The sequence below is a fragment of the Parasteatoda tepidariorum genome, chromosome 4, assembly GCF_043381705.1.
Source record: "Parasteatoda tepidariorum isolate YZ-2023 chromosome 4, CAS_Ptep_4.0, whole genome shotgun sequence".
NCBI classification, from domain to species: domain Eukaryota; kingdom Metazoa; phylum Arthropoda; class Arachnida; order Araneae; family Theridiidae; genus Parasteatoda; species Parasteatoda tepidariorum.
The window spans coordinates 82253825-82268949 of record NC_092207.1 but is presented as its reverse complement, the minus strand read 5'-3'; the positions used below and the strand labels follow the sequence as shown (position 1 = coordinate 82268949).

Here is a 15125-nt window from a genome sequence, read left to right as displayed (position 1 = left end):
TTTTATAACTGTTTTTAAAACTAATTTTACTAAACATTTTTAAGCAATGTCTTTCACAAAAATATACTTACAGGAGACAAAGTTTTGAGATTAATTTTTAAATTGAAGATAAAGGTAAAGAAAAAGAATTCCACAAAAAAGGTTTAAAATGAGCTATAATTTAATTTTATCAGAGGAAAGAAAATGAGAAACTTTAAATATTTTAATGCAAAAATGTGCACATACTCTATCTTTCAATTCTTTTTTTTAAAAATGATATACTTCTTGTGCATTTTTAAATTGTTATTATTTGGTCCAAAAGTGGAATTTATTGTTTGCCACTAATAAATTTTTTTTCTGGTGGTTCTCTAGTACTCTTCGAAAAGTATTGCGCACCTCTAGTTTATTAGCTTTTTCCCAAATTGTTTGAAAAAAATTAAATACTATTTTTACACAAATAATGTGTTACTTAGAAATGTACTTAAAAATCATGCTTTTTTTTCGGTTTAAAATGGTTGAAACAGCCAATTCTTTAAGGACAAAATGTGAAAAACGAATCAAAATACAAAATCTTAAGAAATTTTTTTTAAACAAAATTGTTTCTGCAATATTAATAAAATATTTAAACAACAAAACTTTTCCTTTTTATCATTGCAGATCACATCAGATTACTTTTAAGTCTGATTATAAAATAAAATAAAACGCTATATTATCAACAAAATGCTAGCTTATTTGATGTTAAAAAAATCAAAAGAAATAAATTTGCAATGAAGGAAAACTATTCTGATGAGTTTATAATGCAATTGAAAATCCCTATCTAAAAAGTGATGCTTTTCTTTCACTAAAACATAGCTAAGATTGACGTTAGAAAATGAATGTTTACTGAAATAGAATGAATTTTATTTCAGTATAAAACAGTAAACAATTCTTTTTTCAAAATTTTCAACTATTATTCAAAATAATACTGCAGACAAAATTAAAATTTACGCAAAAATTCTTTAAATATTATGATGCATAAATTTTGAAAAATAAATTTTTTACTTACAAGTTCGGGACCTTCAAGTTCTTTTGGCAATCTAACAGCAATATTTTTCATTTGATGAATTTTATCATGCATCCTACAAATAATGAAACAATTTTCTTACAAAAAAATATACTATTAAAAAATAAAAATAATTAATCACAAAAATAAATATTTTAAAGAAAAAAAATTTATAATAATTTTTTTATTAATTTGAGTTTTTTAATAATTTATTTTATATTTTCATTTTGATTTTTGATAGTTGATTTGATTCTTCATTTTTATAACATTTTATCAAAATCTGTTATTATAAACTTAAAATATCTCTGTTATTATAAACTAATATAAACTCTTTTAATCTATTTATTACAAAATGTACAAATACTAAATAAACACTGTACAAATACGAGATATTACTAAAAAAAAACACTGTTTCTTTTAGAAAACCACATAATTTTAAAAATAAAACAAACAAAAAGAATATAGATAAAAATCTATTAGCTTAATGTTTAATGCAACACATTAGCTTAATATTTATTTTTTAAAAAAAACTCTAGATTAGACAACATATTTTATGGTATTGTATCTCATTTCCACATTTTCCTCATTTTGTCTAAAATGCAATGTATCAGATTTGTATCTAAGATACTATAAAGTACAAAATAGTTAATTTATACATCTTAAAATGAAATAAAATGATAAAAAACTAATTGATAAATAACTTAAAAAAGTATTCCCTATTATTCACGAAAAGAATAATCAAGAATATTTACACATTTAAATTTCAGAAATATATCTTTTCAAATTACCTATACTTAGGAAAAAATTTTTCATTATTATTAAAATTAAACAAGAGAACTAAAATTTTTATAAATTAAATAATATTTTGTATAAATCTTACCATTTGACTAACTTGTAAAAAACAAACATAAATAGAGCTAAGGCTAGAGTTCCACCAACAGCCACTCCTATTACTAGAGCCAGACCTAAACAAGTTGAAAATAATGTAAATACATATAAAAGTTATACTTAAACTAATAGTGTGACAAATTACAAAATTTTAACATCACTTTATTAAGAAAAACTTTCTAACAAATTAGGCTAATACTTAAAAGAAAACTCAAATTTTTTTATATAAGTAAGGAAATTCAGAACAAAAATTAAGATCAGGATTTTTGATCATGCACCTCCTGACAAAAAAAAAATACACTTAGTAAATGATGGAAGAAACTAAGTCGAATTTATTCGTACAAATAAATTAAAGAACAAAACTAAAAAGAATTGCTTAAGCAAGTGTACAAAAGTTTTTTAACAAAATAAAACAAATAATTCTTACATAAAGTGTTCAATGGAAAAAAAATTAGAAACTTAAGTAGTTATATGAACGAAAATATAAGCAGGGAAACAAAAATTTAAGATGAGAAGAAATAGAGCAGGGGATAAAATAATCATTTTAGGAATAAAGTAAAAAAAATGAAATTTAAAAATAATTTTTTAAGAAAATATTTAAAAGATCATTAACGAAAATAAACAAATAACTCTTATCAAAAATGTTTTATTAAAACGCTGTCAGATATCAAATAAGCAAAATTATAGCAAGGAAAATACAAATTTTGCAAAAGAAGAAATAACAATACAAAAGCAAAGATAATAAAAAAAAAAATTTATTTTATAAATTTTTTTATTTATTAATATGCTAAAATAAATTTAAAAAATCAAATTCTAAAAAGAATTTCCTTGTGCAAATTTATGCAAGTTCTTTAACAAAAAAGTAAAAATAAAAAAAAACAATGATAAACCAACAAAAATACAACGAGAAAAACAAGAAACATTTCAAATAAGAAGAAATAGTATAAAAGTGAAGATGATAAAAAAATATTTTAATAATAAAGTAAAAAAATAAAGAATTATTTATTTGTTTAAAATAAATTAAAGTTTAAGAAAATTGCTAAAAATTAAACTAACCAAAACTCGTGTTAAATGGATCATTTAAAATAAAAAATATTAGTACATAACTTAAAAGAACAAAATTTAAAAAAAAAAAGGTTTCCCTCAGAAAATATACAAAAGGTCAATATCAAAATAAAACAAATAATTCTTATCAAAAACTTTTGACTTATTAAAAGAAATGCTAAAACCAGATATAAAGGATTAAAAAAAAATTAAATAAAAATAATAAAAAATTGAATTTTATTCACTTATTTGTTGAATAAATGAAAAGAAAACTCAAAAATCAATTCTTTTAAAAAAAATCTGTAAAAGTTCCTTAACAAAACAAAAGAAAGAATTCTAATCAAAACTATTTGACTCATAAAAATTTCCACAACCTTGTCAAATAACAAACTAACAAAAATATTAAAAGGTAAACAAACATTTTAAATAAGCAGAAACATTACATTAAAGTAAAAAGGATGGAAAAATATTTTTAAACAAAGAAAGATAAATAAAATGTATTGTTTTAAAAAAAACACCAAAATTTGAAAATGAATTCCTTGATAAAAAGTTATATTCCAAAATAAATTAGTTTTCCAAACAATAAAACATACCAGAAGAAGCAATTCTCATGATAAACGCTTGACAATAAAAATGTCATTCACTTTCAAAGAAAAATCTCAAAAATAACAATAGAAAAATCCATGGTACTTCCAATTATCAAAAGAAGGTGTGTTTCTCCCATTATCATCTGATTGGTTGCCATAAAAAAATGAAATTTTGAAACTGAGGGAAAATACTATTTAGAGAGAGGGTCTTTCTTAAGAGGATGTTATGAGAATAAGGACAGGAAGTAAGAGATAGAGATAAGAATTGATTGCAATGTGGGAAGAGATCAATTTTTATTTTCAGGAAATGTCTCTTGAAATGAAGGTCACATAAGTGACACACTTTGAAACCATGCAGGTTATAGTGTTATCCTCTAATATTAGAATGCAGAAAAATTCTGCATTCATAATTTTTTTAAAAATAATAGCATTATCTGTATAGCCATAATGATTATAGCCACGCGCTTAATCAATATAGTTCGAATTAAGGCTGCTGTCTTGAAATATTGAAGTACATTTTAACTATAACTTACAGTACATAATTATTAACTTAAGTACATTATAATTATAACTTTAAGTACATTTCAATTTATCAAAATAACCATGCAGTTTATTGATATGTTATCAAGTGATGCTGAATTCTACACAGCAATCACGTTTTTTAAAAGACATAAAACAAAATTAGTTACAATTAAAAATTAGAAGACAATCCTAAAATTCCACTATCTTATCTAGAAAGTTTCATAATCATAAAATGAGATACTGTTGCGATTGCCTTTCTAGAAATTTTACAGAAATTGTTCTTTACTTTTTATTTTAAGCTTTATTTTGGGAAAAAAAAGAAACAATAAGAAAGAGGTAGCTATAGATACTTTTTCAGTTCAAAATTGCTATACTGCTACAATCAAATGTTTTTTTCCAATTCATTTAAGAAATATATTAAAATTAGCTTTTTCAATTTTGTACAGATTAAAAGCTATTGCAGTGCAACAATTTGTTACCCAAAAAAGGCTTTGATATGTCTTATTTTGTTCCATAGAAGAAAAAATATTTATAACTGAAAATTAGGAAAAATAATAAAATTTTGTAATCATTCCTAGAATTTTAAAATAAAAAAATTATAGAACTTTCACATTTGTAAAATCTTTCATTAGAGAATTGTTTTTCAGTTTCATGCTAAAGCTATATATATATTTTTTTTTAATTGAAACATTTTAAGAGACATATTGGGTTGCAAACTGCTGTACTGTCTACAAGTTTAGAATTTTATTAATTTTCTGTGGGAAATATGTTTTCCCAAACTACAATCATTTGCAGTACAACCATTTGTTAAACAAAAAGGCTTGAATTTACTTTATTTTGTTCCAAATCATGTGTTTAAAATTGAAAACTAAACAATTACATAATTCTGCTATCATTTATAGAAAAGCAGATTTATAAAATCATATTTTAGAAAATAGTTTTCTGCTTTTATTTTTAAGCACAATTTTTTAAAAAATAAATCACACTTTTTGGTTAACAAATTGCTATACTGCGATAGTCAGTAATATTTGAATGATTTTTAAACAAAAATATAATAATTAGCTTTTATATTTTCATCTCATAAAGTATTATTATTTTTAACACAAAAATACATTGATTTTCCCTACTTTGTTCCAAATTATGCATTCAAAATTAAAACTTAGAAAACAATTCTTTAATTCTGCTATCATTTCTAGAATCACAGATTTATTAAATCATTTTTTAATTCTAGCTCTATTCTAGATCAATGTTTTTTTTTTTCTTTTTTTTTAAAAAAAAAGCATACTTTTTAGTTCACAAATTACTATACTGCAATATACTGACGATTTTGAATAATTTTTCCACACCAAAAATATTACTATTAGCTTTTTGATTTTCAACAACTTGAGGAATATTCGATATACAAAATTATTTGATGTGTAGTATTTTTATCCAGAGTAAAACTTTGAATTGAAAATAACAAAATAATTTTAAAATTCTGAGAAGAGTAGAATTATTTTCTAAGAAAAAATTCTCACATTTTAAAATTCTGTTTAGTAGAAAAAAAAGCAAATAAAGATATATTTCAAGTTAAAAATAATAGTAAGAAAATTTAAAAGATTGTTTTACTTATGATTATAAAAGTTAAAATAATAAACAAAAAGTTTTTCTATACTTAAGAATCACCATGAATTATTTGTTCACATATTTTCTCCTTTCTTTTCTTAAAAGAAACAAAACATTTTTTTAATATATTCATACTCTTAACTAATTATAAATGGTTCAGCTTTTAACACATTATATATTGGTACCGAATTCTACTCAAAATAAACTCTAAATACTTTCCAATAACACAACATGGTTTCTATCTATGATACTTAAAAATTAGATTTAAAATATCTTTACATTTAAGTAAAAAGTTTGAATAGTTTCATGTTACATAAAGCATTCTTTGTGTTACATAATATTTTGTACTGAATAGCTATTCCAATAATAATTGAAATTTCAGTAAAAATGAATTGATAGCTTTAAATTGCATACATCAAAAATAATAATAACTAGGAGTTTGGAATTGATAACTTAAAAAGTTCTTATTAGTTCCTTTAAAAAATACAAAAAAAAACCATCATTTGAGAAGAAATAAATTAAAACAATGCTTTCCTCTTTAAAATTGCTTTCATTCATAACAGAATATACAAAGCAATGCAATGCATGCTTGTTGTCGATTAAAAGTTTGAAATTGATGTTATATGCTAAAACAACAAGAAAAATTAAATTTTGACTAGTAACGTTTTCTTTTTGTATATAAATTTGAATGAACACAAAGAAATAAAAAAAATTGAAAAAGAAATAACCCCAAAACTTAAAAATGCAAAAGAATAAAAAATGTAAATTTCATGAAAATCCGGGACCTAATAATAACAATTAACTACCTTGTGACATAATACAAGCAGTAGCTTGAGTAGCTTCTGAGAATGGACTTTCCAAATTTTTGCCATTCTTGATATTAACAGCTTGGACATAAAACAAATATTTAACTCCACCATCCATTACTGTTGAACAATCAGTTTCTATAACAGCTGAAAGACTCTGAAATTGTTGATAATTTGTTTTATTATCTCCATTCATTTGCCATTTAACAACGTAAAAATCTATCGGTCCATTTGGATTCAAAGGAGCTGCCCAAGATACTTTCAGATTTGTAGAATTGATCATTTCGACACGTGGTGGATCCACTAGACCAGGTTCTAAAGGAGAAAATATATTTGTTGTAAAATAAAATACAATGAAAGAAAAATAATTTTATCTTTATGGTATATGTGTGGTTTCAACACCTAGTTACTTATTTTTAAATATTAAAAAATTATTTCATTTTAATCAAAGAGAGCATGCCAAAATTTACATTTTATTTCAAAAATGCAAACAAAAAATAATTAACACATTTTGTGCAGTGATTCAAAATGTTACTTAATCGAGATTAATTCATATTTGTATTAAAATTATGTAATTAGACATAATTCACATCCGGATGTGAATTATATAATTAGACATAAACTTGCACACAAATACTGAATTCCAAAACAAAAAATCTATCTTACACAGAATCTTACATTTCAAAGCAAATGTATAGTTTACTAAGCCCAAATTCCGCAATTAGAGATCTATCTAACACAAGATTAATTAGACACAAAAATATTTACAATGTTTAATTATTATACAGAAAGATCTTGCGGAACACTATTTTGTGACAACTAACCAAATCAGAGCATAACTTATGTACAAACCTCTTAGCCTTAAAAATAAAAGCCTTTTAAGAAAATAGGAATTGAAAGAATTTAATGAATATGTATATATAGCAATACTTTAAAAAGAAAAAATAGAAATTTACATTGATGAGGTAAGTGACTAAAAAATTTATAAGCAGCATTTCACACCTTGCTGTTTCTAGAAGTGATAGTATTACTATCAGTGAAATTCTATAATTATTATCAGCCTTTAAAAACCAGTAAAACTTCTTTCCTAGTTTCACATCTAATAAATTGCAAAAATAATTTTACTAATTTAATTATTTTTATTTTGCAAAAATTATACATACTAATCATGATCATATATACATATATCCAGTACATTTTTACTGGAAAATTTTAAAATAAGTGGTTGCAAGAGAAAGTATACAAATATATATACATAAAAAAGGTAGTGAAAAATATAAGTACCATAGGTTACATAAGGACAAAAAATATTTGCTTATGTAGCCTATAAGTCTATTTTAAGTATTTGAGAATTAACAATATAAACATATAAAACATAGATAAAAAAAACTTTTTTTTCACAGACGCTATCTATGAAAAGTTATAGAAAAGAAAACAAATAATTTACCACCAACATCTGTCACAGCTATAAAAGGTAGAGACTTAGGAGAGCAATAATTAGAAACACAGGCAGCCATGGAAATATTGTATTTTGTAAAAAAGGATAAGCCTTCAATATCATAAGACAAGTTCTCTAAGGATTTAGCTGATATGTATTTCTCCATCCCATTGCGATAAAGATAATAGTGAGTAATGATTCCATTTGGTTCTAATGGTGGTTGCCATCTCACTCTGATTGTAGTTCCACTTTTGTCGAGAACCTGAATATTGCGAGGAGCATCAGATGGTGCTGTAAAAGATGAAATAAAGAAATTTATATCTCAAAGTTTACATATATTGCATGAATACTAAGGAACAAAAATATCTTAAAAATTGTTATATGTATTATTTAGAGCTCTTTAGCCAAGTAAAGTCATAAAAAAGTTAGAGTCCCTTAAACTTGAAGCAAGTCCTTCTATATTTATACCATCTTGATATGAATTAGCTGCACAATGATATGGAAAATTATAAGTCCAAGATTTGTATAGAAGCTTAGTGAAAATCATTATAACCAATGAATAATTTTTAAGAATTCAAACAGTATAGAGTTGGAATAACGATTCAAACATTAAAAAAACTATATCAAAAATACTTTTCATATACAGAATATTGAGGTATTTGCTATAATTTGATAATACATTTGCCTGTGATAATTGAGTCTTCAAAGAAAAGTCTTTATTCAAAGAATGGAATTCAAAATAATGCATGTTCAAATTAAAGTTCTTCAACCATTTTTTAAAAAAATAGATCATTTATTCACCAGTATTAAAATGTCAAGTAGAGGCTGCACAGCATTGCAAATATTTCTATACTGTAAATACATTTTATCCTGATATTTTTCAAAATTATTCATTTGAATTTAAAGATACCTCTTAATATGTCATTTACATAAATAAGCTAAAAATGGCAGTATAAAACAGAAACAAAAAAAAGTAAATATTTTTTTAATTCAATACTATATATCTTTATCATGATTTTCAATAGAATTAATATATAGTTTGAATATAGTTATAAAATTAATACATAATTAATATACTAGTTTGCCAATACACATAAATATCGTTCATGAAATTTAATTATTGGAAAACGAAGTACACACTCAAATTTCTTTTAGACAAGGAAGTGAGGGGAATTATAAATCGACTATGCCAACCTTCATCTATCAAAAGGTGCCTCAAGATGGAATCAAGTTAACATGTCTTCATTGGTGACCCACGGACGTGATATCAACTTGTCAACAATGATGAATGGTCCACATTAAACAGTTGATTTGCTTAAAAATATATACTGCTCAAAGAAAGAAAAAAAATCCGGTGACGTAAATAAAGTTTTCCGGCCAGTAAACAATATTGAAGAGGGAAAAAAAATAATGAGCGAAATGCTGTAAACAAAAAATGAAGAGAAAAAATAATGAGCGAAANGAAAGAAAGAAAAATCCGGTGAAGTAAATTAAGTCTCCCGGTCAATAAACAAAAATGAAGAAAAAAAATAATGAGCAAAATGCTATAAACAAAAAAAATTGAAAAGAAAAATATATATATACTGCTCAAAGAAAGAAAAAAAAATCCAGTGAAGTAAATTAAGTCTCCCGGTCAATAAACAAAAATGAAGAAAAAAAATAATGAGCAAAATGCTATAAACAAAAAAATTGAAAAGAAAAAAATATATATACTGCTCAAAGAAAGAAAAAAAAATCCGGTGAAGTAAATTAAGTCTCCCGGTCAATAAACAAAAATGAAGAAAAAAATAATGAGCAAAATGCTATAAACAAAAAAATTGAAAAGAAAAAAAAATATTATGAGCAAAATTGATATAAATAAATAAACAGCATAATCAACTAGTGGTATTGGCTCATCGATTTCTATCACAGATGAAATTCTTAAAGGGGGGTAATGTGACTTACCACTATAAATATCAAATACCAATTCACTAGTATATAAGCCATGTTAACTTGATTCGCTCTTGAGGTATCTCTCGATAGATGAACATGTCTTATATACTAGTGAATTGGTATTCAATATTTATAGTGGTAGTTACGCCACAGAAGAATTAATAGAATGTCAACTGGTAGCAATTTTTTTGTTAATCATTTTAAAAGTAAATATATGGTCAGTAGAGTAAATATATTTAGTAAAATAAATATGTAAACGAAGTAAATATAGTCAGTAAAGTAAATATGTAAACAAAGTAAATATAATTAGAAATCACATAATTGTAATTTTGTTTTGAATAATGTGCTTTATTTATACCTCCAGGTAGTGTATTTTGAAAACTTTCTGCCATGTCCTCACTTGGTATATTCTCTTTATTGAATGCTCTTAGTTTCACACTATAATTTGAGAAGGGGTGCAGATCCTGAAGAATGTAGCTTTCATCATCAGGTTCAGCTTTAGCAACTTCATAAGAAATAAAGAGAAAATAATTAATTAAGCAAATTAAATAAAATATTTGACAATTTTTGACAATAAAGAAAAATGCAATTCAATTAAATAATTATTTAAAAGGAATGAATTAAAGGTTCATTTTCAATTTGCTTTTCCTTTCCTAACTTACAAAAGCCTTTAAAGGTTAAATTTTAAGGTAATTGCATATTTTAGAATTTAAGGTAATTTAAAGATTAAATTTAAAAATACAAAAGAACTCATCATATACAAATGAATCAGATACTTCAATATAAAATATTTTTGCACAATCTGTCAGAAAAATATCTTAAATATCTATTATCTTAAATATTGATTGAAAAGAAAGAAATACTCATTATTACCTTTACAATTTCCATTCATTCCTAGCTTACAAAAAGTAATTTCATATCTGTCAATAACAGACTTCATAGCTTCACAGTCAAGACTCCAAATTATTTTTAAAGTTGAAGCGTCTTTTTGTTCTATGTGTTTAATTGGAATTTTGCCTAGAGCTGTAAATTTAAAAATTTTAGTGATCGCTTTGACTACTAAAAGTCAGAAAATTTACAAAATAGAAATATGCAAGCTTAATTATAAGATTAATATAACAGCATTTTCTTAACTATAACATCTTAACCTAAACTACAATGCTGAGTCAACTTACAACATCCATGAAATTATATAATCACTACATCTTAACTGATTTATTATTTAGAACTTAATAGGTTTAGTATGAACATCTATAACTATTAACTACACTTGTTTTTCATATAAAGTCAGCCAATTATTACCAAATAAAAAATGTCATGTCTTTCTTTGCCAAATGAAAAATATCATGTTAATTGTACTCCAGCATTTTACAGGCATGACATCTTTTAGACACCCTTGGTAAAGCATTGCTACAAAATATGCTATGATTTTTTTTTTTCCAAAACGAAAGTAATACAGTTCACAATCACAAATATCAAATATTATCAGCTTTAAAATATGCACAACTGAAAAACATAATCACTGCAATAATTAAACTACATTGCTATAATTTAATATTTTAAAATATAAAGTAAAACAGCACCATTCATACGTCTTTTAAAAGACCAATGTAAATTGATGTGCAAATGAAAAGATGTATGTCAGAAAATGAAATAAATCAATAGAATTTTTCTTAAAAAATAGCAATTTTGATATTGTAATTGTATTGTTAATTTAGCTCCCATATTATTGATACAGGCAATAACAGAATTAATAGTAATTAAAATTAAAAATAATCCCTCTCTCTCAAGAATAAAAACAAAAACAAATCTTTAATCCACATTTTGAGCATGCAAATTTATGCAACTTCTTCTATAAATGTGAACATTTAAGTGAAAAATTCCTTTTTAGAGACTCATTCGGAGTTAAGCAAAATCAGGCAAAATACTTTTGTACTTATTTGGTTTTTTTTATTATAAACGAGCTATTTAAACATTGCATAGATTAAGAATGTACTAGGATTTAACAAGACTGCTTAATAGACATTGCGTATGGTGCTTAACTTTATTACAAATTGTTTAAAATTTAATCAACAGGATGAAACTGATATTTAATAATACTAGATAATCAGCCAATTTTCCCACTCCTTCCCCCACAAATCTGTGTGAAATTAGCCAATTAAAATGCTCTCATTGGAATTCATTTTTTGCTTAATAAAATTTTCTTTGATGAAATTAATATAAAATATACTCAGACTAAACCTTAATCTTCAAGAACCTATTTGTTTTTCTCACTAAGAACTAGAACTAAACTGATTGTTTACAAGACATAAAGCAGATTCATAAACCCTATATGCTGGTATTAGTCTAAAATCTATCTAAAATTACTGATATTTGTCCAAAATTGTGAAATATTTACGTTTTTATAAAAGAAACCTCAAAACGATTTTGAAAACTAGATTGCTAATTCTAAATAAACTTCTCTGAGGAATAATCAAGGTATATGTTTCATGCAAGAACTTACGAGCTTTTTGCGGTACAATACATGAAGCCCACTGCATTCCAGAGCTTTCATTTCCCATAGCTGCTACCACTGCAAATTGGAAGTTGATATGCACATCAGTAACATTCAAGATGAAACTGTTCTCCTTCAGATTAGTATTGGACCACTTGATTGGACCATCACAACGTGAATTGCCACGTTTTGCATTGGAGCACCAAAATACAGTGAAAGTATAGTCATAAATGCTTCCAGCCATTGACCAGGTCAAATTATAATAGCCCAGCTCATTTGAAATAGCTCTGATGTCATAAGGAGAAGGTGCAACTAAAAATAAAATATACTCACAATTAAATTATGCAAAAATTATAGTATGTATGTGAGATATCGATCTTTTGGCATATTACCTGTTAATAGTGTTTTAAAAATTTTTAACAATAAAAACAGTTAAAAAACAAATATTTATTAGCAAAACTTTTAAACAAATATTGATTTACATGTCTTTTGAATACAAACATTAACTCTGTACTGTTTAGGAGAAATAAATTATCTTACTGAAACAAGTGTGTTCTTAGCAAAAATGGGGAAATATTTGTTATTCATAAGCAAAAATTGAAGAATTTTGTCAAACAGTTCTCAGTTACCAAGCAGCAGTAGAAAAGAACTTTAATAAAGGATTTTCTACAAATAAATAGTATCGCTTTGCGCTTTAATGCCACAGGTCCAAGGTTTTATCCTCGGAGACCAGGCTAGTTTGACTCAGCCTTTCATCCCTTCAGTGGATAAAATGAGTACCAAGCTTGCTTGGGGACACAATACTAGGGGTTCCCTGTTCGGCTGTCAACCCCCCCAGAGGCTATTGTCAGGAAAACTGAAATGGGCACGGTAGATTTTGGCGCTTCTTGGGCTGTCATACTACTGAGTTTAGTTCAGTTTAGTGAATTCTTTGACAGATTTCCCTAAAATATTGCAGATCTTGCAAGATTAAACGGTCTTTGTATTAAAAAATTCAGCCTAAAAAATTCATTAAAATAAGAATTTATGCTTGATAGCATGTTATTAATTAATTTATTATCTTTAAATGCCATATTTACATACAATTTTCACACAGATAACAAACAGGAAACATAAATTCGCAATATTTTCACTGTATAACTGAGTCTTATTTCTATATGAATTCAGAATACCAAAAATATCATTATCAATAATAATATTTAAAAAAGCAAACAATTTCAGATAATGTTCTCTAAAAAAATCTAAACAAGATATAACTTTATTTGATGCCAATTAACACAATTTTCTATTTTCACATTAATTATTTATCTGTAAAATCAAAATATATAATTACTAGATTATCATATTTAAAGCACAATATATATACTTAAAATTGTATTAGTATGATTTGTTATTTTATAGCATATGATTCTTTAAGAAAACCACTTAAGTATTCTTTTGTGGTATGCTTACGATTAAGTTAAATCAAAGTTAAGATTCCAAGTAATGTATTTATTAAAGCCTAAATGTGTTTTGGAGCCACTTGGAACGTCTACATCAGCAGGATAAATTAGTAGGAATGGTAAAAATATTGATAATTATTTCTACATTTTTTACTACAGAAGGCAAAATTTGTGTATTAACAATAATACTCCAATGTTATATTGATTATCCCTCATAGCAATTACTCAATCATAAAAATTATCACTTATTTTTACAATTTGTTATAACATAAAATAAACAAGCAGTATGTGTAATAGCAGTGCATAATTTGCAAGGAAAAAAATGATAAAATACTTTTCATAAAGTGTTAAACAATCAAAATATTTAATGCATTAGGTATACCAAATGTAAGATTATAATACTGAAGAATATAATAAAAAAATTTTGCTAAATAATTAAATATTAATGATAAGCAGAAAAATTTGTGTATATAAATACTAAAAACGATTTAATTGACAAAGGTACATTTACTTTTGTTTCTTTCAGCAACATAAATTTCTTTGTAATCAGTTGATAAGCCTTCCTCGTTAGCTGAGTAAATTTTAAAGATGTAAGCTGAATCATTATTTAAATGACCAATAGTGATTACTGGCAGTTTCGATTTTGCATAAAAAGAATTCTTGTTTTCAGTCAGAGCAGAAGGATAATACACAACATGATAGTGAAAGTCTATTCCACTATAATATCTTTCAGGTACAGGCTATAAAGTACAGAAAATATATTAATTATAAAACTTATTAATTATAAAGAATAATACAACAAAAGCTGAAGAAATAATATTGAGAAGTGAGTAAATTTTAAAAAAATAATTGGGAAATATATTTAAAAACAGTATATCATAATAAAATGCGTACATTTACTAGTATAAAACAATTTAAACAAAAAGGACAATTTGGAAACAGTAATGTAAAATAGTTCATAATAACCAACTTTTTGACCAATAGTCATGCATGCCCACAACCATTAAAATAAGAAAACAAAATTCAAAATGTAACACATTTAATGTGGATTAACATTAATATAAACAGTGGTTTAAATCAAATATTTATTTAAAACTCTTAATACAAATTAATCCATTGTCAATGCAATTGTTTTTGTTTCAAATTTATTTTCTAAGGGACTTCAGGGTAAAAGAAAAAATATCAAAGTAAGTTTTGATCACTATTAGAATGAATAGTTTGGATAGGACGTTCTAATAGTAGGAAATAGAAGGTGAACTTTATACATCGATTGTTATAATAAAACTGTTGCAATGGGTTGGTCAGACAAAAGATCATAGACTATATAAAAACAAATTATAATTGTT

The 15125-nt window shown here is 24.8% G+C and overlaps 1 protein-coding gene across 4 annotated transcripts in view; it reads right to left on the bottom strand.

The window, feature by feature from the left end:
- LOC107452768 (cytokine receptor) overlaps positions 1-15125 on the bottom strand; it is a 92914-nt gene that overhangs the window by 6500 nt on the left and 71289 nt on the right. For all 4 annotated transcript variants that reach the window (XM_016069345.3, XM_016069346.4, XM_071180123.1 and 1 more), the window contains 8 exons: positions 14291-14519; positions 12347-12649; positions 10717-10866; positions 10202-10348; positions 7921-8202; positions 6474-6788; positions 1902-1986; positions 1025-1097 (listed from right to left, as the gene is read on the bottom strand). In XM_016069345.3, the coding sequence (XP_015924831.2) occupies positions 1025-1097; positions 1902-1986; positions 6474-6788; positions 7921-8202; positions 10202-10348; positions 10717-10866; positions 12347-12649; positions 14291-14519 (1584 nt within the window). The remainder of the gene's footprint in view (positions 1-1024; positions 1098-1901; positions 1987-6473; positions 6789-7920; positions 8203-10201; positions 10349-10716; positions 10867-12346; positions 12650-14290; positions 14520-15125) is intronic.